At 42.3% G+C, this 25,862-nt stretch overlaps 3 protein-coding genes across 4 annotated transcripts in view; all 3 read right to left on the bottom strand.

Annotated features, from left to right (window-relative positions):
- Positions 1–4,316, bottom strand: part of cttnbp2 (cortactin binding protein 2) — a 38,401-nt gene extending 34,085 nt beyond the window's left edge. The window contains exon 1 of one of the 2 annotated variants that reach the window (XM_028985215.1): positions 3,965–4,316. In XM_028985215.1, coding sequence (XP_028841048.1) covers positions 3,965–4,045 — 81 coding nt within the window. In that variant the 5' untranslated portion in view covers positions 4,046–4,316. The remainder of the gene's footprint in view (positions 1–3,964) is intronic. The other variant, XM_028985214.1, reaches the window with a different exon arrangement.
- Positions 4,317–9,173: 4,857 nt separating this feature from the next.
- LOC114793514 (high choriolytic enzyme 1-like) lies at positions 9,174–13,494 on the bottom strand. Its single transcript, XM_028985358.1, has 7 exons — positions 13,424–13,494; positions 11,878–11,924; positions 11,160–11,312; positions 10,539–10,656; positions 9,607–9,785; positions 9,456–9,537; positions 9,174–9,300 (listed from the first exon to the last, which is right to left on the bottom strand). Exons 1-7 carry the CDS (start codon positions 13,492–13,494, stop codon positions 9,174–9,176), a joined length of 777 nt encoding a protein of 258 aa, XP_028841191.1.
- Positions 13,495–20,108: 6,614 nt separating this feature from the next.
- LOC114793872 (low choriolytic enzyme-like) lies at positions 20,109–24,552 on the bottom strand. Its single transcript, XM_028986013.1, has 7 exons — positions 24,453–24,552; positions 23,209–23,271; positions 22,864–23,016; positions 22,668–22,785; positions 22,413–22,591; positions 22,092–22,173; positions 20,109–20,253 (listed from the first exon to the last, which is right to left on the bottom strand). Exons 1-7 carry the CDS (start codon positions 24,550–24,552, stop codon positions 20,127–20,129), a joined length of 822 nt encoding a protein of 273 aa, XP_028841846.1. The 3' UTR covers positions 20,109–20,126.
- Positions 24,553–25,862: the final 1,310 nt, after the last annotated feature.

The raw sequence follows: 25,862 nt of genomic DNA on the forward strand, positions 1-25,862 counted from the left end.
ATGCTTGAGAATGACACAAAGTCAAGGTTTTTTTTATAGAAGGTGTTTTAAACACCAGCAGCTGGCCCATAGTGCTGAACTAAACCAATCAAAATTATAAAAATTACAAAAACATAAATAGCAGGCAGCTTCCTTCCAACAAAGGGGCAGTGGTGGCCCAGCGGTTAAGGAAGCGGCCCCGTAATCAGAACCGTCCCCACACACTGCTGAGGTTTGCTAGAGGACCAAAGTTTACCGTGTTTGCGTTAATAACTACTTCGTTCGTTTTCTCTTTTTTTTTGGTGTTGGAACTGTGATTTGTTTAGGTTGGTTTTGTTGGTTTGGAAATTCAGTCAAGATTCTGTGAGTATGCAGCATGCTATTATAAGCAGAGGTGGGTAAAGTAGCCACGAATAGTGTTACTCCAAAATAATAATCCTCAAGTAAAAGGTATGTAGTGATAAAACTCAAGTACAGCGTAACTGTTGGACCGTAATATCTCATTTACTCTTTAGAAACAATGTCCTAATAATAATAATAACTTATTAAAGTATGGTTTGTAGTATTTAATGGACTAAATCTTAAATATGCTAATTATATGTGTTAGTATGGACATATTAAATAAAACAGTTCCTTCCTCTACAGAGAATGTATAGAGGTCTACTTCGCTCATGGCACCATTGTACAAAATGTTAAACGATATGATATGAGTTTTCTTTCAGTAAACTTTGGTTTTAGCACTGGAGACAGTCGCATTTGGCATTCTTCGTTCCATTTCTGTGCTGTGTGACGAGATTTTTGCCGCTATGCCGCCACTGATTTTGGTCATGTGACGGCATGGATACGTCTGATTGGTTAAACGGTGTAAGTAAAAGTAAGGCCTTGTAAAAAAACGACTTTTTTCTGTAAATGTAACTCTTTACACAAAAATATAGACACGGGTTAACAGTATATGGTTTAATTATTATGGACTGACACCAATATTGATGCAGATTAATCACAGGAATAGAATATGCAACCATACCGATTTTAACGCTTCCATTTTATTTGTGATAGAGAAAACGCATTTGCAATTAATTGTTTGTGCAATTTATTAATATCAGCGATAACAGCAGCTACCATTTCACTTGTTTGTCAAAATCAGAATAAAAATGAATCCCAAACACAACGCTGTAATTCAATAAAAATCTAGTTGCACCTACGCCGCTCGCTTCGCCCCGATATTGACTGAAGTGCCTGCGCTGCAGCCTAAACGGGATGACAGAACCGCACGCCGAGCCACCGCTTCAGCGATTTAAATAATGAAGCGCACTGAAGCCGACCCACATTCTCAAGGCAGGGAACTCTTCAGCGCTCTACTGTTCAACCCTTACAATCCTCCGCCTTTCTTTCCCTCTTTCACCGGCCTTCAGCGGCATTCGTTCTTCCGCACATGCCCGCGGGGTGGACGGGGAAATGAAAAGTGCCCTTTATTTCCCCCAAGTCACATGAAGCATCCTCTAAATGGACCGCCGCGGAGCGGCCAGAGAGGAAAGACTACGTGGAACTACGCACACGTACCCTTGTAAGCCCCTCAGCCTGCGTGAGATATACGGCCGGACCGGGCGTCGCTCGGCGGAGCGAGCACCTGTTCCGCTCGGACGCTAAACGCAAACGCGGCCGGGTGACACGGTACTCTCAGCTATGCCGGCTGAGTCACTGAAATTCAGACCGATTTAGAAACGTGTCGGGTGAACCCCGCCGCCGTTCTCGCGCCACCTTCCCAAAACGGACGGTAAAAACTCCGCTCGGTTTGGCTTTCGATCATGGTTGGTGGAGAAATGCGTGCTCTGCATGCAATCAGAGTAAAAAACGAGGTCACGGGGCACATCGACGAGGGGTGAAAAGGTCACAAAGCGGACGCGTGCACGGTTTCTACCGCCATCATTCAATTTGCTAAGAGGACAGTAAAGGCAGTCTGTGTACGTACTACATTACTACTCCAACGAGTATCTCAAATGAAATGTTGGGTTATCTTGATTCAAGGTCAAAATAACTCCTACATATTTGATTCGCCGTTTAGCGAAAGTCATGTTGTGTCAGCCGGCGCTGTTTGTCCGGGTCTACGTGCGCGTCCCAAAATGCTTGCCACCATCACCGTACCATCACATTAGGGCTGCACGATTTGGGGAAAAAGACATATTGCGATTATTGAGATCAATATTGCGATATGCGATTGCGATATGATAAACATACAAACTACTTATAACCTGAAATGCCCAGTGTTTTCAAAATACAATATTCTACAAAATTAAATAAATCACAAAAAACTCTTTTACATTACTGTCGAACGACAAACCCTGGTAAGGCTAAACAACTGTTTTGATTATATTTGGCCATTATAAAATCCCGTATTATAGTTCTTACATTTAGCCAAAACGTTGCTTGGAGGCTGACTTGAACACAGGGATGCATAGCTTTGCTAGCTTAGCTAAGGTTAAGATTTGTAAACAGAGGTGAATTTCTTTAGGAAACCTTCAAAGTTTGAGAAAAGTTAACTAAACAGCTAAGAACAGTCTAAATAGTTAATGCCTACGTTTAGCCAAAACGTTGTTTGGAGGCTGACTTGAACACAGGAATGCATAGCTTCGCTAGCTTAGCCTATCTTAGCTAAGGTTAAGACTTATAAAACGGGGATTTTATAATGGCCAAATATATTCAAAACAATTGTCCAGCCTTACCTATGAAATGTAATCCCCCGGGATCTGGTTTGGAGCATACAGCGGTTTGTACAGCCCCAAGCAGCACAAGAGTGAGGCATTTTTATGCACTTCTCTCCATAGACATGTATATGCTTCACGCCACAGCACAGCCTCTCGCAATACTGCGGCGACGTTGACGTACGATGCAGCGTCTAACCATATGTCTCCGAATCGAAAGTCATGTGACCAAATATGTCACATCCGACTGAAGTGAGACTCGCAAACTTTGAGAAAATGAGAGAATGGATCGGATATGTTGCCGATCCAATCCATGTACTAATCATTTAAATCGCAGTTTTTTGCGTTCATGTAATCGCACAGACTAACATCGCGATTACCATTAGATTAATCGTGCAGCACTACATCACATTTAGCAGATCCTGCTGGTATAAAGCTGATAATGTACGACTTTTAAGCCACTTATTTTTCTAGTGCATGTCCACCCAGACAGAACCACAGCAGATGCAGGATGTGTCACACCCCCCAGTGGCGTGGCAGGCCGAGTAAGTAACGTAGGAGAGGAATTTATACCAAAAAACCCAAAAAGCACAAACACACACACACACACACTGCCCCACACACACCCCAGTGGCGTGGCAGGCCGAGTATGTAACGTAGGGGAGGAATTTATACAAAAAAACACAAAACACACACACACACACACACACACACACACACACACACACACACACACACCCCAGCGGCGTGGCAGGCCGAGTACGTAATGTAGGAGAGGAATTTATACCAAAAAACCCAACACACACAAACACACACCTACATTTCCCAGCAGCGTGGAAGGCTGAGTGCGTAACGTAGGAGAGGAATTTATACCAAAAATCCCAAAACACACAAACACACACACACACACACACACACACTGCCCCACACACCCCAGCGGCGTGGCATGCCGAGTACGTAACGTAGTAAAATAATTAATACAAAAAAAGCCTAAAACACCCCCCACCCACCCACACACACACACACACACACCCCAGCGGTGTTGCAGGTCGAGTATGTAACGCAGGAGAGGAATTTATACAGAAAAAAAACCCTAAATCCCCCCAGAGAAGCAGCCAGGCGGCCCTCCTGCGTGTCTGTGGTTATAAAGCGGGCTTCTGTTCTGCTTTTATGGCGGCGGAACCGAAAGAAAAACAACAGGTCCAGATGTGGCTCGGCGTTTTCTCTCCGCCCCACGACAGTCAGGTTTTGAGGGGATAAAACCGGGTTTTCCTGCGTCGCCTTACCGCGTCCACCCCTCCGAGCACCGCGGCGGCCAGCGTCTGTGCGGGAGGAAGCTGCTCGGCTCCCGCTCCCTCCGACGCCATGTTCCTGCTGTAGCGGTGTGCTGGAGTTCGGGCGGCGCGGAACCGCGCATTCGCGCCGCTGCTGCTGCTGCTGCTGCTGCCGCCGCCGGGGAGCACCGGAGGACCGGCGGCCTCGACGTGATGCCCGCCTGCCTGCCACCCACCCGCGGAGAGCAGCGGCGGACCGTGGCTCCGGGAACTAGAGACGAGGCGCGCCGCCGCGGCCAGTCCAGATGCGGATCCGGCGCGCGCTCCCGAGCCCGACTCCGCGCGCACGGGAGCGCGCACTGGCGGGAGACTGACAGCGTCGTGTGGCGCTGCGCGTCCCCGTCTGTTTACGTTTTACATTTACACCATTTACCAGACGCCCTTATCCAGAGCGACTTACAATCAGTATTTACAGGGACAGTCCCCTCCTGGAGCAACTTAGGGTTAAGTGTCTTGCTCAGGGACACAATGGTAGTAAGTGGGCTTTGAATATGGGTCTTCTGGTTCACAGGCGAGTGTGTTACCCGCTAGGCTACAACCACCCCATCTATTTCATACTTAAAAAATATGTGACCGAGATTACATCCGGGTAAAAAATACAAAAAAGAGAGACGTCTCAGACGTGCATATTATGTTCACTGGCAGTCATGGCCGCAAAAGAAAGCACGATTTATTCTATATCTATGTATAACGACACCGTATCGCTAAATCTATCAGTATTGATTATGACCAGACCTCCGGCTAATTTGAAGGCAGAATGAGAGGAGTTTGAGAGGGTGATGAATAAAAATGAGCTCTTGGGCATCTGTATTTTGGTACAAGCACCCCGTTCCTTCGGATCTTCCCAGAATTTGGCTGACGGTGACTCGGGCATTGTGGAGCGGCATTTCCTGTTGCCATCTGTGGAACTGGGGCAAGGCCTGCAGAAGTCTCCGCACTATCGGCATCTCCTGTCCTCCGGGGGGTCACATGGATACCGCATCCAGGCAACCACTTGGCATAGCTTCACTAAGAGACGGAACCAAGTTTTCCAGGAAGATGGATTCATTGGACACAATGGTATTCAGCTCTCCTCGTATCTCACAGCATCATCAGGGCTAGCGGCATGCACGTGATCCCCAGCAGAATTCAATGTAATGATTACAAGAAAAATAGAGGATCTTAAGCTAATATCTAGGGGCAGTGGTGGCCTAGCGGTTAAGGAAGTGGCCCCGTAATCAGAAGGTCGCTAGTTCAAATCCCGGTCCGCCAAGGTGCCACTGAGCAAAGCACCGTCCCCACACACTGCTCCCCGGGCGCCTGTCATGGCTGCCCACTGCTCACCAAGGGAGATGGGTTAAATGCAGAGGACAAATTTCACTGTGTGCACCGTGTGCTGTGCTGCTGTGTATCACAATGACAATCATTTCACTTTCACTTAATTCTTACTTTCAAACAGTACTTTATTACTACTAGGTAGGGCTGAACGATTTTAAGAAAAAATTGAATTACGATTTATTTAACATGTTTTACAATACAAACTCTTTCTGAAATCACTTTCCCCATGTACACTGCATGCACGCACCATTCAGGACCATCGCCGCCATAGCGAGCCACAGCATGGCGTCGCTGTAGCTGCCTCTCTTCTGCCTGCCTTCCCAACGCTCCAGCCAAGCATGTCTGCGCATGCATCTTACCGCAGCGACCCTGACATTTACCAATGGAGCAGAGTCTGGGGTTGCAAAACCACAGTCATTGTGATTTATAAATTTCACATTCACATTATTCTCGTTCACATTCTATGTCCACAGATTCTAAGCTATTGAACAGTTTTTGGACATGTGGAATTTTATTTTACATTTGAGGCATTTGGCAGATGCACAATTCCAGAGCCATCAATGAGACATCAATGAGCCATCATGTTACCATCAAAATAATCAGTTCTGGTTCACTAGGACTCAAACCATGAATACAATCATTTTATTCACATTGTTGTAGGTTTTCTTGCATAAGTCAGACTATAAGAAAGTTACAAGTTAGTCAAGTTAGTATTTTCTAAAGAGGAAGGTCTGAAGATGCTCAGCAACTGAGCTGTTCTGACCTCGAGGGGAAGTTCATTCCACCACGTAGTGGCCGAGATGGAGAAGAGTCTAGATGAGCATCTTCCTTTTACCTTCAGAGATGGAGGGACCAGGCGAGCAGTACTGGAGGCTCGGAGTATACGAGGTGCAGTGCGAGGTGTAATAAGGGCTGTGAGGTAGGATGGTGCTGCTCCATGTTTGGCTTTGTAGGCCAGCATCAGTATTTTGAACAGACAGACTAAAAGTGGCCATCCACCCCGCCCGCCTCCCTAGCTTTTCCCGATTGTATCACTTCCGGTTTCCCCTGCGCTTCCCCTAGGAGGCCACGCAACTTGTTGTGTCGGCCTGCTTCGGTGTTCGTTTTTTTTTTTCCCTGTTTTCTCGTTTTGTTTCATTTTGTATGTATTTCTTCTTTATTTATATACTTATTTATTAATAAAATACTTGTTAATTATCTCCATTTGGTCATAGTAGGTTTTCATTTTTTTGTAATTTCTTTTGTTATGGGCCGGAACCCCTAGACCGGCTCGTAACACTAGTTACTAAAGGATTGCATGCAGTTGTAGAAGGAGAGATCTGTGAGTGGTTCAGGTAGATAGCAAGATCCTGATGTTGTGAAGAATCTTCTGGAATGAATATTAATTGAGTTTTAGATGATGGGCTGCCATCCAAGATGAAATGTCTGTTAGACATGCAGAGATTTTGGATGCGGAATGTACATCTGAGGGAGGAAAAGGGAAGTTATGTTGTGTGTCGTCGACATAGCAGTGGTTGGATAACCCATGTGAGGAAATGACCTCATCAAGTGATCTTGAGAGAAAGTTGAGCCCTGCTTGAGGCAGACATGGATTTTTCACTAACTCACTCGGTAAGACTGCTCATCAAGGTAGGAAGCAAACCACTGCCATGCTGAGCCCTGAATTCCAAGCCTCTTCAGGATTAACTGTATCAAATGCTGCAGGAGGAGGGGAATATGAACAGATGAGAGTTTTGCTGGTCTGGCCGAATATAGCTTCTCAGGAACAGCCAGGAGGGCCATCTCAGTTGAATGACCTTCTCTAAACTGCGTGGGATATAACTTTTATAATAAATGTATGTAATTCCATATTTAGCCTTGTATTAATCAAGATCATTAACCAGATCAATTGCTGCTATTACGCCTTAAAAAAAATGCAGTCGATGCTGAAATGCAATTGAAGTTGGACTGCGAACACTTGCTTCCATCAGGAGTTGGTAGACTGCCAATAAAAATGCCTCGCTTCCACCAGAGATGGGCAGACACCCAATCTATAGCATGCAGTAAATATTAGGGTAAACGGCCAGTCAATATTGAGGGGTGTCCTGGCAGTGGACAATATGGACCAAAGGGAAGATAAGGCTGGACAGCTCAAAACGAGCCAAGTCAAGGTCATCCAACAGGCCAACCTCAAATTGTGACAGAGCGAGATGTGCACGGCTGTGCGTGTACCTGCAAGAAAGCGTCCCTTATTTAGCAACCCTAACAGATATATACACCATGGGACCACAATTGCCTGATCTCCAATAAAGAAGATTGCTGCATTTTTTTTCTCCTGTTATTTTGTGACGGAGATTTGGACTTTTGAAAGTGTGTACTTTCGATGGTAAATATAACACTCCCTAAGTAGAAGTAAAGGGTCAATTTAAAGCTAACAGAAACAGAATGGTGCTTTCAATGATTTTCCAATAGACGCTGCCATATGACTGAAATGTTTAACATTTTCCTTCTTTTTTGAACAAAGAACCAAAGCACGTGGGCCAAACAGAACAACACTTTTTATTCTGTAGGTTACAACCAGATGCTGATGATAGATTTGTTTTATACAAGGATGATGCTTTCTTAATCACTGTCGTTATAAAAAAAGCACAGTACTTAGAAAAGGAATGACAGAATGATACGTAATGATAGAATAATACACACAGAAGAAATATGATTATTCTTACAGTTTAGCCCATTCCTCTTTGCAGCACCTCTGAAGGATGGGAAGCGTCAGTGCACAGACATTTTAGGATCTACAGAGATGTTCAATCGTATTCAAGTCTGGGCTCTGGCTGGGTCAATCAAGGACACTCACAGAGTTGTCCTGAAGCCGCTCCTTTGATATCTTGGCTGTGTGCTTAGGGTCGTTGACCTGCTGGAACCAGGCACAGCATTGTCTGGGTCCTCCTCTGCCAACTGGGAGTGGAGAGGGAGGGCCAACTTTCTGTGCATCCAGGTAGGCACTCACAGTTTCCACTTTCCAGTGCGTGTGGGTAGCAAGAGAGAGCTTGGACAGGGCACCGGGGAACCAGACAGCTCCTTTCCTGTAGGTAGACAGGAATGGGAAGGGTAGAGAGACACTGGGGGAGAAACAGCTTTGACAAGGAGGTAAACAGTAATATCTCACAGACAAAAACCAAACTGAAAAGAAAGACACATAGGGATATGCAAATGAATCAGAAGTGTCAAGAGTGAGCTTGGAAGCCCTATAGGGAAGTAATTAGGAAATTCATTAGGAAATTAGTGAACACCTATTGTCCAATTAGGGTAAGACAGTGGTATGGTGATATGGCGCCACCTGGTGGACTAGGGTCACAAGAATATATTTAATTAAGTTAAGTGAAGTGATTGTCACATGTGATACACAGCAGCACAGCACACAGTGCACACAGTGAAATTTGTCCTCTGCATTTAACCCATCACCCTGAGAAAAATATCCAGGAAGCAGTTTTTTCTGTCTGTGATGTAGAAATTCTGCATATTATGTTTAGTTGCTTGTTCAGGAAGGTAAATCATTCATGTTGGAAATAACCCAAAAATTATTATTAAAAAGGTTCTGGAGGTTCCGCTACTGGAACATGCAAAAATAAATAAATAAATGAAACAACTCTTGTGCTTTTTGAATTTGCATTTAATGGAGATTTTGCTGTTAATCCAATCTAAACACAGCTTTCCTTAGGACCAGGTAGTTGCAGATAACTTGAGGTAAAGATGACCTGAAAAAAATCAAAGACTATATGAAGTTCTAATCTTAATCATTCTAATCTTAATTCTGCATGATCCCAGATGCACACTGGAAACAGAACATACCTGCTGTAAATCTTTAACACTGGTAGAGTCTGTTCAGTCTCAGGATGTCATTTTGGCTCATTTCAGTGGCCATGCCAATCTCTACATTGGGGTTGGGGATAGGCTCAAGTGTGGGCTGGTTGTTTTTTGAGAAAGCATACCTTCAACAAAGATGAACAGACAAAATGGCAATACGTAAACTCTACAGTGAAGTACACTTGCTTATAGTGGTGTGTACATTCCCAGTCTCTGGTCAGACTGCATCAAAATTCAGATTCTGGATCAGAGGCAGAAACATTAGTTGGAAAATGCACACCTGTGGTAATGCATGACAGAGTTGTAGTCATAAGGAGTTCCTTGGTTCAGGGTGTTGATCTTTCTGAAATTGTGCTCCATCCCTAAAAAAAAAAGTGAATTGTTACAAATTAAAGTTTTTTTTTAACATTGGAAAAACAGGAGAAATTGACCTGGTGTGATGTTTTCATAGAGGATCCTGATGTGATTGTCACGATCACTGCGTGTCTGTTCATGGTTGAATCCCAAAGCATGCAGCAGCTCATGCTGGACAGTGTCATAGTAAATGCAACCTGAACGGCTCAAAGACAATTCTTGACCATAGCCAAGGCGACCAATGTATGAGTAGCACCTGAAAAAAAGAAATACAATCACCACCAGTATGTGTATGTTATGCCATACTACTTCAGTTTTCTAGCCTCATGTGTAGTTCCTAATAGTGCTGGGTGCTATGGCCAGATAATGAGTGTAAATGGCCCAGTTTATGCAACTGAATAGCTGATAGTGTGAACCATCCTCAGTGTATTACTTGATACGATTAATCAAATATAGCCTAAAAATTGTAGCAAGAGGGGTCATTAAGGGCAGTGGTGGCCTAGCGGTTAAGGAAGTGGACCAGTAATGAGAAGGTTGCCAGTCTGAATCCTGATCTGCCAAGGTGCCATTGAGCAAAGCACCGTCCCCACACACTGCTCCCCTGGCGCCTGTCATGGCTGCTCACCAAGGGTGATGGTTAAATACAGAGGACACATTGTTGTACCACTGTGTGTTTCACAATGACAATCACTTCACTTTCATTCATTTGTATAGTTTTTCATTTATACATCTGTTCATGGTTTTGAAAGACAAAAATCTAACTTATCGGACTGGTTTTACCAAGTTCACTCCTGTGTGTGTGTGTGTGTGTGTGTGTGTGAGTTACTTTGCCAATTTGGGTGTATAAATTAAGTGATCCATTGTGCTATTTTTTAATTACTTTTGGTTGGATGTGACAAAGTACAAATAGTTATTGGTTCAGCATTTGTTCCTATCTCATGCATCTGATTATGCTGTGTGACACTGGAAATAAATGTTTGGGTTCTAATAGTTAAAGACACATACATACCCATTAAGAGACTGGATGTAAATGTAGTCTCTCTGATTTGTTCTTGGTACAAAACGGATGCAGGATACATGTGAAAAGGATTGAAGGCCACGTTCGATGACAGAGATTTCATTAGAGGCTGCAAAAGTGGGAAAACAAAGGAATGCATTTTTCCCTTCCATAAGGTCCAACGATCATGCTTAAATCAATATTATACTAAACAAAAAACTGTGACTTAATAATGCAAAGAACTATGTTTACAATAAGTACTACTATCAGTATTGTACATCTGTTTATTACAGATTCAGCATGATCAGTACAGCTCTAGCAGTCACCAATCAAACAGCTACCAGACCATTAAAGAATAGAGGTCATGAACTTATGTAGACTGGTTTTACGGTAATAATGTTTGGTTATTACATATTATATAATCTCTGTATAAAATAACAAGATACCACCCGATTTCCAATAAATAATCAACATATGATGGAGCACACAAAAAGGTGTTTACCAATGCATGACATTTGAAATAAGTAGCCTATTGCTTAGGGATATAAAGTATATTATTTTATAATGATCAGAAGTACATTAAATAGTATGTAACAAGTGGAAAAAAAATTTTTTCTTTCCCATGATACTTACAGTAATGGTTAGCAATCACATAGGGCACATAGACTAGCCCATCAGTCGACTTTCCCCACATACAGCCCGTAGATGTGCAGGGGTCAGCATTCCTCTCACTTTCGGAGGGATAGGCAATATCGTCCTCTATGTATGGCTCACCAGGTCCACGCACTTCAGATATGATCAGAAAAAAAGATCTGTTGAGTGGTTTTCTACACAGGGGTCATTTCTGAAATTGTTCTATGTTTTATCTACGTCAGATGTCAAGAAGAACTAAACACTCATTACCATGCACATTAAAGGTGCAATGTGTACAATTTAGAGATTGTACACAGGGGGCAGTATTTTACAGAACTCTAGGGTGGCCTTCATAATTGTATGGAGTGTTCAATTTGTTCTCTTCCAGCTATTTGGTGGTAGAAGTACCTCCAATCTGACTGATATGAGTTTAGAATATGAGACTGGGGATAGGATTGATGCAACATTAAACTCACCTTTGAGTTTCTGTAACAGAAAGCATGACACAAATAACGTATAGTACGGCTCCACTTTAAAACCAGAAGCAGACTGTCTATTCAATGTCTATTCAAATTTCTAAATATTCAATGCATATCTCTACATTAGAAAGGCATTTTCTTATTAAAAGATGCATAAAACGTTTGAATCCTGTTGAGTAAATGCATCTATCTTTATCAATATTTATTATCAAGAAAGACAATTAAATGAAAGTACTCACCAATATTCATATTGGCTCTCTCAATCTTCTCAGAGACAGACATTAGCCTTTCTTCAACCACCTCTGCATTATAAAAATGAATTTATTTTAAATAATGTTGCCACTACTTGTACGTTTTTTACAACAGAATTATATTTGTGGTCTGACTTGGATTGATTGGATCTCCGGTAAAGAAAGCCGCCTGTCCTGACTCACTGCTTCCTGATTCTGGCTGATTGATTTATTGGTACTGACCTCTGCTTGTGAGCTCTTTACGTTTCCTGTCTGCCGATTCTGAGTGACGGATTTCCCAATATGGACTCGTTGTTCACACTGATGCTCTCTCTCACTATGAAGACTCATTCTCGCTTGCCTCATTGGCCCATACAGACCACACAAACTTCCAGTCACAAACCGCCGCTAGTTCTTCATGCCCGTTCCTTCCACTCGGTTACACTATTGAAACCTGTCGTTTAAATCCAATCGATGCATCCACTTTAATTATTAAAAACATACTGGTATCGGTATAAGTGTTGTGATACTGACCCTGTTTTATGCAGTATTGCCAGTGGTCGAGTTGTGAAATCAAATCAGAGATTTTTATCGTTATCAGACAAATGTTGTGCACAAAATACAGTGCACATGGTAGGAGACCAACTGTGTATCCTTTCTATTGTAGTTTAAGCAAAACATTCTATATTCTAGTATCCTAAAACAAAATGCAAAAGCAGTCTCCCAAAGCAGTCCGGTTTTGAATTTCTCAAATAGCGGTCTGTACACTGAATTCTTTACCGGGGATTGTCTGTAGACTACATCTGCTGGTTATTTGCCCTGTTGGTTGCCCTAGTGGAAGGCAAGGGGGAGCACAGCGGCGGCCTCATGTATCATAAATATTATCACTACTACTACTTAATAGGCTTTACTAAGCAGGTAAAGTCATGTGGTCTTGTTCTTTTCATATTACAAACTAGTTTTAAGAAACAGACCTGGTATGCTGAGGTCATTTTTTATTTGAGCATGCCCTCTTGCTTACAGTATTTTACTCAATTCATGGATACTTTAGATTTTGAGACGTTTTATATGCAACATTTTATACTACCAGAGTAGAAGTAGCCTAGCGGGTAACCAGAAGACCCAGGTTCAAATCCCACTTACTACCATTGTGTCCCTGAGCAAGACACTTAACCCTAAGTTGCTCCAGGAGGGGACTGTCCCTGTAACTACTGATTGTAAGTTGCTCTGGATAAGGGCATCTGATAAATGCTGTAAAAATGCGAGGAATTCGTAGTGATAACTGAGTTTCTTAAAGAATAAACACATACTTACTTTGTTGCAAGCAGCATGCAAAGAGACATAAAAATACATGATTACATATAATATTAAATGATCATGTACACATTTGTAAAACAATATATTACTATTTATTTGTCTAGGAATCAACACAAAACAATGAAACCTTCTTAATTTTCATTAGCCCCTAAATGTAAATGTATTCATCCATCCCCGCGGTTTAAATGTACATAAAGTGCCCAATGCAAGATACAATACGATATATATAAAGCAGGACCTCACCTCAGCCAAGGTAAAGGAGATCAGCAACAGGGCCAGAAACCCAAGAGTGATTCTAAATCCAGACATTTCTTGTTCCACTCTACAGCAAAACAGGGCAGTCAGATTTTAGCCATGTTTATTTTAAAAACAACCAAATTGGAACACAATAATAACAAAATAAGACCATTAAATTGAAACATGAAATACATAAAAACATATACTGTAATATACATACACTTCTTTTAATTAGATGACATTCTAAGAAGCAAAAAAATCCATCATATCCAAAAAGATAGTTTGCCTGATGGATAAAGTGTACACATAATGTTTGATAACTTGCTTTGATCCATTAATTTGCTAAATTAAACCAATTAATTTTCATTTAAACAGCACAGACCTGTGTGAGGGTTGAAGAGCTACAAGTCCATTTCCTTAATTTATTCTGTCTATTTGATTTAGTCCATATGTCCTACAATAAATCTGAAGTATGCACATATGCACATTTGCTGGTTAAACAGTTACACATGTTACAAAGCTTATATGTCGCAAATAGCTGAAAATAGACTCACTAAATCTAAGATATTCGCATTGTGACCTTTGTCTGTCTTGTACAGCCGACACCAGTTCACAAATACACCTAAACGTGGCGATATTTTGCAGGAGCGTGCACACACACAGTTCATGCAACACACTAGTCGGTGTGCAAGAGGTCACTACATCTGTTATAATGTCTGACACGCAACAGTGTGTCTATCAAACTACCACCAGACCTGGAGGTCTGTAACGGGACATTAGCACAATGTTCATTTCAATTGTGTTTTATTCACAGAAGTGAAGTCTTTGCTGACTAGTAAAAAGAATTAAAGTATGTTAAAAATTGTTAAATTTGGAATAACATTATTGGACCTGCCCATTTTAATTCCACATATTTTTTGTTAACAGGTTAGTAGTTGAATTTTGAGTTGCACTCACCTATTTCACCAAAAGAGAAATGAACTAGGCTGGTATAAACAATTGCCCTTTTTATAATTCCCCACTCAAGGGAGGTCAATTTTCCTACTGATAAATGTTTTTTCATCTGTGCACATGTGTATGCTTCTCATGAGCACAAGTAAGGCCATGTGAAAGGGAACAGCTTCACACAGATGTGCCGATGCCATGAATAAACTAAGCAAACATGTTTTTGGTCACTTCGGGTCCAGTGTCAATGGGGAAAATATCTGATCTCAGACACCACACAATTTGCAAAGCATGAATTCCCAAGGGTTCATAAAACATTGACAATTTTTCCAACATCCTACATCATCTATATGTATCCAGGCAGCAAATTCCTTATTTAATCAGGCTCATATATTGAGGACAAGCCTTTAACACATATAATTTACTATGAAATTCAAATATTTGTGCGAAACTGGAAAACGTCAATGCATTTGCATAAGTGCTACTACTAGCCGGTCGGCTCTTCTGTCTAAGCTTTATCTAACATCTGTTCCCCAGACAATAAACTGGACTACATCAAACTTCAGCAGTAAGACTAGTCTTTGTTTTTACAGAGACATGGCTTAGTGACAGAATTCTGGACGCCGCCATGTTTCGCCGGAATTGTCTCAAGCTATTTTTCATTGCTGGTGGAGTTTGTGACTGTGAGATTTACCGACCTTTTTATTTACAACAGGAATTCTGCTCAGTGTTTGTAATAGCAGTGTACATTCCAACCAGCGCTAATGCTGATGAGGCGCTCTGTAGCGATCTGCAGAATGGACTGTTCATTGTTGCTGGAGATTTCAATCATGCCAATCTCAAGTCAATTCTACCTAAATTCCATCAATATGTGGACTTTCCAACGAAAGAGGAAAACACGCTTGACCCCCCCCCTCATCTTGGACAATCAGACCACATCACCTCTGCTGTTCGGGACTGTTTTGAGTGCACTGACTGACAAATGGGGGGCAGCGGTGGCCTAGCGGATAAAGAAGCGGACCCGTGATCTAAAGGTTGCCGGTTGGAACCCTGAACCACTGCCAAGGTGCCACTGAGGTGCTCCCCAGGCTCCTGTCATGGCTGCCCACTGCTCACCAAGGGTGATGGTTAAAAGCAGAGGACACATTTTGCATTGCTTCACAACAACAACAACAACATTTATTTCTTATATAGCCCAAAATCACATACAGTATGTCTCAATGGGCTTTGACAGGCCCTACAGTTGACACCCCCCACACTTGACCCTTCTGCACACAAGGAAAAACTCCACAGAAAAAAAAAACTCTAGGAGAGAGAAAAAAAAAGAAAGGAAGAAGGAGTGATACAGAGAGTGATGTTTTCCAGTGATGTTCCAGGGTAGAGTGAGCCTGCAAATGGTGTCAGTGCAGGGTTGGTGATGATTTGTACAATATAATAATAAGTCCTACAGTTGTAGGGTTGGAGGAGTCTAGAATGTAGTCCAGTGTCATGGTCTAGATTATGTGTCCATAATGATGCTACTGGTCCACTTGAAGATCCCTGAAGCTGTAGTTGTAACAATGACAATCACTTTCACTTCATATGTTCAGGGAGGCTGCAACCAATGGTGTCAACACCATAAATGACATTATTCAACAGCTACATCAACAAATCACTGGTGGACATAAAGTCCATCACCACATGATCAAATCATTAGCTGTGAATGACCGCAGAGGCACATGAACTGCTCGAGACTCTGCTTTCAGGAAGGGTGACAAGGTGGCCCTTAGAACAGCGATGGCCAAACTGTTTCAAGCCATAAGAGGTGCAAGCATGCACAGAAAATCCGGTCACTTCCAGCTCAGCAGAGACAAACGGCTCATCACAAACTGGCAATCACAACCTGTAGGACTACAACCTCTGCCTGTGACGTCCACTGAATCCACTGAATCCACTGAATGACTTTTATGCACAGTTCCACGTAACGTGAGTGTGAGAAAATCCAACCCTCCTCCCAGTATTCAAGTGCGATAGGCTGCTGGAAAACATCACTGGAAGAGTGATCAGAGAATGTGCAGACCAGTTTCTGTACCACGGACTGTGTTTAGGACAGTTATTTATTATTTCTAAAGTTTCTTTAAAATAGCCCCGAGTAACTCTCTGGCCACTGCTTGTTTTGTGGGAATTCATACAAATCATTTTCATGAGAAGCCGTTTATACCCCTATTAATACACACACCATAATAACTTGGTCCTAGCCTGTTTGGTGCCCTGGGCTAGCACCCCCTTCCCATCCTGAGCTGGTTATCAGGTGCTGGTCCTGCCACTCCAGTCACTCACCTCCAGTTTCTATACCGGAGATCCCTCTTCTCGCTCTGCGGCAAGCAGCAGGCACACCTCACAAATGGGGGGCGCCCTCACTCCCCGCAAATGGGCAATAGTGTGTGCGCAAATCAAAAACCACCAGTGCAGAACTGTACAAAATATACAGTTTTTGCTCTTCAAAGCCAAAGTTAATGACTACCAACTTCATGGACATTTTCGGACGTTTCTTTGCTGACTTCGCTATGATGCAATGTGAATGATGTGTGTGGACTGTGAAGTGCTGGAGAAAATGTTTTTTAAAATAGATGCATCCGAATGGTTGCATTTGAACTGAGGCCCACCCGTAAGTGACAAAAGAAACAGAACCCAACTACGCCACACAGAGGAAAAACCCCAGGAATCCTATCTGTCATGATCCGGTTCAAAAGGGGTTACTTGTTTTCACCTGTGTCTAAGGAATAAAGCTGCCCTGTTCATTTCTGTTCGCCATCAGGTCTTTGAAGTTATGTTCCATGTTCACCAGCATCTCGGATGTCTCCCCTGTCCTGTGCTTCAGAAATTAAACCCCGGTTTCGTGATGTCATGCGATTGCGTCCTTCCTCGTCTTCTCGTCACCTCTTCTCCGTTCACCTGCCTTGTTTTTATCCATAAAAGATAAGGCTTGTTAAATGAAAACGGTACCATAAATAAAAACAAATAAGTACAACTTACATAACCTACATAACTAAGGAAGCCTACAATACTTTCAATTACTTTTGTATTAAAAATGGACAACTGCCTACTGGGTCCCACCAGGCAGTCCAGGGATGTGGGCCAGGTGCAGAAACGGCAATCTCCAGTTCCTGTGCAGAGTCACAGTCACCGCCACACACAGTCACAGCAAGAATGCGCCAGAATGCTGTTTATTGACTACATGTTTACTTGGCTTTAAATGTTATTCTTGTACTGCCTGTGTCCCATGTTTGCACTTTATAGTTACTCAAATATTTTATGATAAAATAGATTGTAGTGTGGTCCCTTCATCAAATTAATTTATTTAAGCACATTTCATTTATCCTGGATATGTACATTTGTTTTGACCGCTGTATGAAATTACACATGAGGTATATGAAAAGTAATGACAAAACACGTAAAATTCCGGCATATATAGATGCATATAGCAAGTGTAACTAACTGTGCATATTTTTAAATAAAGTAAGCTCATTATCATATTCGGTATATCCAGAAATTCTTTTTGCAGGGTTCTGGCAGAGCTCCTCCTGTTCCTCCTTGTATAAAGGTGGAGGTAGCGGTCCTGCTGCTGGGTTGTTGCCCTCCTACGGCCTCCTCCATGTCTCCTGATGTACTGGCCTGTCTCCTGGTAGCGCCACCATGCTCTGGACATCTGTGTCTCACATGTTCTGCATCTCACATAACCAGAAACCGGAACGGAAATGGTGTCCAGATGCAGCAGCTCATTGCTCTTGGTTTCAGTGTTTAGTGTGCATGTGTGTGCTATCACTACTTGTTAATCCTACATCTTGTTGATTTGTCAACATCTACAGTCAGGGGTCAGCAACCTTTAACACTCAAATAGCCATTTGGACCCAGTTTCCACAAAAGAGAGTGCCAGGAGCCGCAAAATTCCAGACACCCAGGGGGTGCACTACCACACCCAGAACCGTCGACCTGGGAGAAGCTCGAACCCAAGTCAACATCAAGTACAAAAGGGCTCTGAACATGCTAAGAATCCGCAAACTCATTGACAATTAATTTCACGTTCTTGACCAAGACCTTATACTGACTGCCTGTTTCCACTCTCTTGGGATTGTCCTACCTGTTCTTGTTCTGCTACCAATGACTTCAACCCCTGGCCCGTCCCATAACTCTCCAATCGTCCAGTAGTCTGCTGCTCCTCCTGCTTCCAGTTAAGATTGCACATGTGATTGTATGTGTGCAGATTGGTTGGGGGGCAAATGCTTCAGAATGCTTTTTTTTTTTTTTCAGCCCAAAAAAACACGTTGTACGTGTAAAAAAAATCACAATAATCTTCAATTTTGTACTACAATAAAAAAAACTGATAAAAGTAAAATACGGGTCAATTAAAATGTATTTTCCAAAGCTGGAAAGTATGAAAGGGCTCCACAGCCCCCTGGTCTAAGTTAACATTGGATAAGGAGCATTTTTCTCCACTGGAAAAGTTCACAGCACTCAGTGTATACAACGAAATGTGTTCTCTGCCTTTGACCCATGACCAATTGTGAGCAGTGGGCAGCCATGAAAGGTGCAATGTGAGCAGTGTATGGGGATGGTAACTTGATCAAAGGTCAGTGGGACCATGATGGATTCAAACCTGTGACCTTCCGATCACAAGTCTGCTTCCTTAACCACTAGGCCACCACTGCACCTAAACACTGTACCATGTCTCATTTCTTTAATTTTGCATGATCGTGATTATTTTATAAGTGAAGTGATTGGCACTGTGAAGATAAAAAATCTTTGCTTAGCACTAAATGTCTTTTACGAATTTCCATTTCTTCTGTGTTCTCTATTCATTTAACATTTCCCACTTTGTTTATTTAAATTTTGTCTGGGAATGAATGACAATCACCCAGAATTTTCTATGACAGCAATATGAACCTCCCATTTTAATTTTTGCATTTTAGTTTGTGAATAACACTAGCTCTGCATTTTAATAATCAAATGATCAAATTCATCCAGCTTCCTGGGCTGACTGCGGCAACACCAGCTCCACCATCACAGGTATCGACTTCGCCTCACCTGGCCACGCCTCCTGCTATTCCAGCGGGGTACCCAGGACCGGATCCAGATGACCCTGTATTTTGTTGGTCTCTCTGTGTTTTGTGTGCGTGTGCATCTTCGTTGTGTCTGTCCTATATGTTTCGCTCCCCCCACCCTGTTCCTGTCTATACGATACAAGCCCCTGTCAGCATGTACCAGACGTCAGCGCATCAGACCAGGAAAAGCAGGTCTGTGGGGTCCGCCTCACATGTGGGGGGAAAGCCTGTGGAGTTTCCGGAACCACCTGAGCCTTTGCAGCCAACAGAGGAGACCGCGATGCAGAATGGTTTATATCTTCCCCTCACTCCCCCATGTATGCCATGTATACATGTGCCTTGATTTGTGTTTTTGGTTTCTTATTAAACTCACTTATTCATCATGTCATAAGCCTGTCCCTTCTCTTTCACCCTGTGTCTTAGAAATCCCATACACAAACTGTACACATAATTTTCTTATTTCTTGAAATACATTTTTGAAAGAGCAGCAAATCATTTGTACCCAAACCTCTAGATGATCATGCATATATAGAAAGAAAGGTGTTGGTTTACTGTTTATTGTCTGAGGTGTCTGTTTTCAGAAAGGGGTTGATATGATTTTTAAGTTTTAAAGAAAGTGATTTTGCTTATATTAGCAGAAAAGTATGTCATTAATGTAGTGCTCAGGCTTCAGACCACTTAACACTGATACAGCCTATTCACTCTCAGGATATCATTCTGACTCATTTCTGTAGCTGTCCCAAATTCCACATTGGGATCAGGGTAGGCCACCATGGTGGGTTGGTTGTTCTTGGAGAAGGCATACCTAAAATAAGGTCACATATGATGACATTGTTACATGTACTGTTGCTCTATTTTTCTCCAAAACTGCACTTCATCTATTTGCTGAATGATGGTTCTCTTTCGAACATTCACTTGGTATCTCACTATGGGATACGCCCTCATGCGGTGAGACATGCTGAGATTCTTCTCTTGTTTTCTTCTTTATCTTCTTAACAGTCTGAACTAATTAACAACTCATCATTTCATCCAACTCAACCACATGCTGACTGGATCCAATATCTTCCACAATGCTTTAGTCTTTTTCTGACAACCTCCTCCTTTTCATCATGTCCTGTATAAAACCTGGTCTCGTCCCAACAGGCTGAAAAAAATCATTCCAGTTATTAAGAAGCACACCTCCAAATCCCTCACCTTCAGCAGCATTTGGCAGTCAAACACAATACCCTCTTGACCATCCTTAGATTTGAAATAAGTGGCATGTGAAATTAGATGTATATGTATCCACCAAGATGTCTGCTTGCCTGCCAGACATTTTATTTTGTGAAACTGCAGCACAGGTGACACAACAGAATGTGTCCTCTGCTTTTAACCATCACCCTTGGTGAACAGTTAGCAGCCATGAAAGGCGCCCAGGGAGCAGTGTGTGGGGACAGCATCTTGGCTGTTCGGGATTTGAACCCACATCCTTCTGATTATGAGTCCCGCTGTAAGGATCTGGTCCGGAAGGGGCTAGTCCGGATTCGGAGTTCGGACCGGAGTTTCATGTTGGTCCTGTGTTAATGTTTCCTGATCATGTTCTCCTGTGTTTGATTGTATAAAGCTGCCCTGTTCATGTCTGTTTGCAGTTGGGTCATTGTTGCTTGATGTCTCCCCTGTCCTGTTCACCATGTATTAAACCCCTGTTTTGTGACGTTGTGCGTATGTTTCCTGTTTCCTCGCCATGTCCAACCAGCGTGACAGAATGACTTGACCACATTTGGACGTAGCCGACACCTTGCAGAGATCCAAGGAGCTGCGACTGGCCGGGAGGATGGCCCCCTTGGCCCCCCGCAACTGGCCCCCTTGTCCCTGGCCAGCATTGGCTTCATGTTCCACAGAGTCCCTTCCTTCCCCCCTTCATGGTCTGTTTTAGGTGGAAAGCCGGGAGTCATGTCTAGGGGGGAGGGTACTATCAGGATCTGTTCTGGAAAGGGCTACTTTGGATCCGGAGTTCGGACCGGAGTTTCATGTTGGTCCTGTGCTATTATGTTTCCTGATTGTTTTCACCTGTGTATGATTGTATAATGCTGCCCAGTTTGTGTTGGATGTCTTTCCTCTCCTGTTCACCATATATTAGACCCCTGTTTCATGACGTTATGCGTACATCCAGCCATCGTTCAGATCTTTAGCTTCTTTACCCGCTAGGCCACCTCTGCTATTCATCCCCGGTGATTCAGTCATCATTCAAACAGGATCTTAAAATCTCCCTGGACAATCTCTCCCTCTGTCACCTCACGCAACCTCGGGGTAACCATGAAAAATTTCCTCTCCTATTTGTCTCACGTCCATCTTAATCAACACTGGCTACTCACATACTTGTCCAATCTCTATTCATATCCTACCTCGAATACTGTAACTCACTCGTGGAAGGCTTTCCTCTTAGCCATACTCAACCTCTGCAATTGATCCAGAAGGCTGCAGCACAATTTGTTTTCGACCTTCAACCTGAGAGATGAGGTCTTTGGTGCTTCTGCAGTCCTTCACATAGAGGGCATATTCCATAGTGAGATAATTCTCTCATGTTATCAGAGAAAGGCTGTTACGTTAAGTAACCTAACACTTTGTGATGGCTATGAAGGAAGAAGCTGGAGATGTACTAACTTGTGGTACTGCATCACCGAGTTGTAGTCATAAGGTGTTCCCTGGTTTAAGGTGTTGATCTTGTCAAAAGCGTACTCCAGTCCTGCAAGAAGCAAGAAGTTTGTATAAAAACCCATGTGTGATATTCATGCATTGGACCATTTCAGTGTTTTGTGTAAAGAATGTGACTCTACAATGCTTTATAAATGGTATGTAAGACTGAAATACACATTAAGCCCTGGGGACCACAAAAGACTCCAGACTCTTATTCATGAATTATGCGTTAAGAGTGTTAAGGGGGTTTATATGCATAAGACCGGACAGAAAAACGAATTTCCCCACCTGACTGGACGTTCTCCAGTAAGACGCGGATGTGGTTGTCACGGTCACTGCGACACTGCTCATGGTTGAAGCCCAGAGCATGGAGCAGCTCGTGCTGGACGGTGTTGTGGTAGATGCAGCCCTGCTTGCTTAATGACACAGTCTGAGCATTGCCAATACGCCCAACATATGAGTAGCACCTGGAGTAAATCAACCATTGATTATTAATCCAAATACAAGATCAATACACAGCACAATGTGGGTCAAGGTACGTACCCATTGAGAGACTGGATGTAGATGTAGTCTCTCTGGTTGGTCCAGGGAACAAAGCGAATACAGGTGGAGCTGGAGAAAGACTGTAGGCCACGTTCGATGACAGACAGCTCCCGGGAAGCTGAAACAACACAAACAAAACCAGGATTAAAAATGTATTATTATTATTAGATATTATTATCAGGTTGATGACACTCACTGTAGTGGTTAGCGATGACATAGGGCACATAGACTATCCCATCAGAATACTTGATCCAGAGGCAGTCACGTGTGGTGCAAGGGTCAGCATTCCTCATGCCTTCAGAGGAGTAGGCAATATCGTCCACTACAATGGGCTCATCAGGAGCATGCACTAGAGTGTGTGAAAGATTGGGATCAGAAAAAGGTTAGAGGGAACTGTCTTGTTCTAAATTGGTTGAGTGTAAACATGTTTTAAAATGTAACTGATTTTATTTTTTATTGATTATAAATGATTTATTACTTGCAAAAAATGCAATGCATTGTTCATTTTATTTGTTTGGTCAAACTAGATGGAAGACCTTACCAATATCACGATTTGCTCTTTCCAGTCTCTCAGAAACAGAAAGCTCATTTTCTTCAGGCACCTCTGGGTGAACAGTTTCCAAGTATGTTACTTCAGATCATTTGTTTGTAATTAAATTTATATGAAAGGATTTTACAATAAAAGTTCCACTTACTTTTTAACCCAGCAGGCAATGTTATGAACAATGAAAAAGAAAATGAAATTTTAACATGAATAATCCTAAAGCAGATTCAAATTACAAACACACACATGTATCCATTTAAACCCATAGATATGAGACAATCTCAGACAATTAATCACATACGCTGACAAACATAGAAGCACACTCCTAAAAATACATTCATTTATTCACACACACACACACACACACACAGAGCACATAACTAACCTTTGCCCAGATGACAGAGACCAGAAAAATGATCCTTAATGGCAACATTTTCTTAAAGCTGTTGGTGGACAAAAAAAACATTTACATAAATCAGTGAGACATATGGGATGAAGAATTTTTTGATGTACATTTAACACACATATAATTTATACTCACTGTTGTCTTGACATATGAACAGTGGTTTTGCAAACTTGCTTTATATATTGCAAGTTCAAGGAAAACTGTGTTATCAGGACTTGGATTTGGTTAGATAAAAGGGCTTTCAAATTCAGTTATGCAATATCCGGCAATCGCACATGTTTTTTTTCCCACAATAATCGTATGTACGTTATTTAAAAAAAATGATTAAACAAAATGTGGGAAACAAACAATTATTATATCAACCAGTAAACTGTCAATGGTTGGTATCCAAAGATATTACATTTATAAAAAGCAGTTTAAACAAAAGCATTGGATCTAAGAATGGTTACTGTCACAACACAAAAAAAGCAAATGGGAATTCAGGCATGGATGAGGGGGCAAAGAAGATTTTACAATACAAAACCAGGGAAAAGGCACTGGGACTGGAGTAAAGCAATCCTGTAGAATGTTTCAAATGTATACATGAATCAGGGCTTGAACATTGGGAGGAGCTTTGAATTGTGAAAGAGAAGTTATTGTCATTGTGACACACTGCAGCACAGCACATGGTGACACTGTGAAATGTGGGATGGTACTTTTGCTCGGTGGCACCTCAGTGCCACGGGGCCAAAATCAAAACGATTAGGAATCCCTAATTCCTATGATTTCCTAATCGTTCTCAGCTGCGGTCTCCAGGATAAATGTACCTTGTTTCCACTGTGTTGCTGCCCTCTACTGCAGATGACCTGCTGCAAGTGGAGGAAGTAAGACAGCATGAAAACTAGCAGGACGCTGATTTGTTGTGGACCTATGGCCATGTCCACAAGCGCAGCCATGTTTTCCAAAAAACTTGTTCCCAAAATACATTGACCCATGGGAAAGACCAGGTTTCAAATGTCTGTATGATAGCAGCACTGAGCAAACATTGATACACTAAGAGGCTGGGCCAGTTGTAGTATATATGAGAGGGCAGATAGAAATGTGAAAGGGCATCATGGTGGCAACAGAGGCAGGAAAGGGGTGGGACGGGGGTGCTCTTGATAACTGTGGCAATCCCTCAGGGTGGAAACTAAAGAAATAAAACATTAAAAAATAAAATATTCCTCATTAGATTATAACTAAAAACATGAAAAATATTAACTTTAACTGGATGGCCTATATCACATACTAAAACCCATACTAATATCACATATTAAAACCCAAAAACAACACTTCTGACTATTGCCAATATTAACAAAACTTAAAAAAGACTAGGCAGTTGAAATGTAAGCATTAACTTTGCCTTTGTTAGAGTTACATGCTTGGGGCGGGGCTTTGTGTCTGGGTCCTCCAATCGCTCTATGCAGCAGACAGTGGTGACAGTAGTGCTTGTGGGATGAAGAAACACTTCTCTACGAAACTAAAACTGTGAGAAGAACAATGGACACACTGTCCCCCACAGACAGTACAAATACACTATATTGTGTGTGTGTGTGTGTGTGTGTGTATATATATATATATATATATTAGTTGTTAATTATCTCACCAGATAAATAGATAAATACATATACATTGTAGATAAATACATATACATATTTATTTTTTGCTGCTATTGCCTTTGTTCTATCCACTTTCTGCCGTGACAAATGCAATTTGACTAATATCTTATCTTGTCTTATCTTATCTTATCTGCTTTTTCTAAGCCTTCCCTGTCTACTGAGAAACTTGACACCGGCTAATTTGCATATTGGAGGTGTAGTTGGGAGGAGGGGGATCTGCACACAAACAGCATGGAGGGAAGGAGTAAACAATCATCTAATTTGTGCCTTTTTTCCGGTGGATTTTTTTTTTAAGCTACTGTAGTAAATCTTGTCCACATGCAGTTAGTGGGTAATTTATGTGTCATAGCCGGATTCTGGGGCGTACTTGCAGACGTAACGGGACTTGGAGGCGAGGCATGCAGAAGAGGGACGTCGGCGCTTGGAGTGCAGGATAGAGACAGCAGGTGAGGGTTCTGGGCGGGTTCCCTGTGGGCCCAGTGGTGGAACGGCAGGTACTGGCATCGGTCCTAAAAGACTCTATATGGAAAGTAAAGGAATGCATGATGATGTGGTGTTGCAATACTGTGCCTTATCTACATTTCAGTCACAAAGTGAAAAACGCACTG

The sequence above is a fragment of the Denticeps clupeoides genome, chromosome 7, assembly GCF_900700375.1.
Source record: "Denticeps clupeoides chromosome 7, fDenClu1.1, whole genome shotgun sequence".
Classification (NCBI taxonomy): Eukaryota; Metazoa; Chordata; class Actinopteri; order Clupeiformes; family Denticipitidae; genus Denticeps; species Denticeps clupeoides.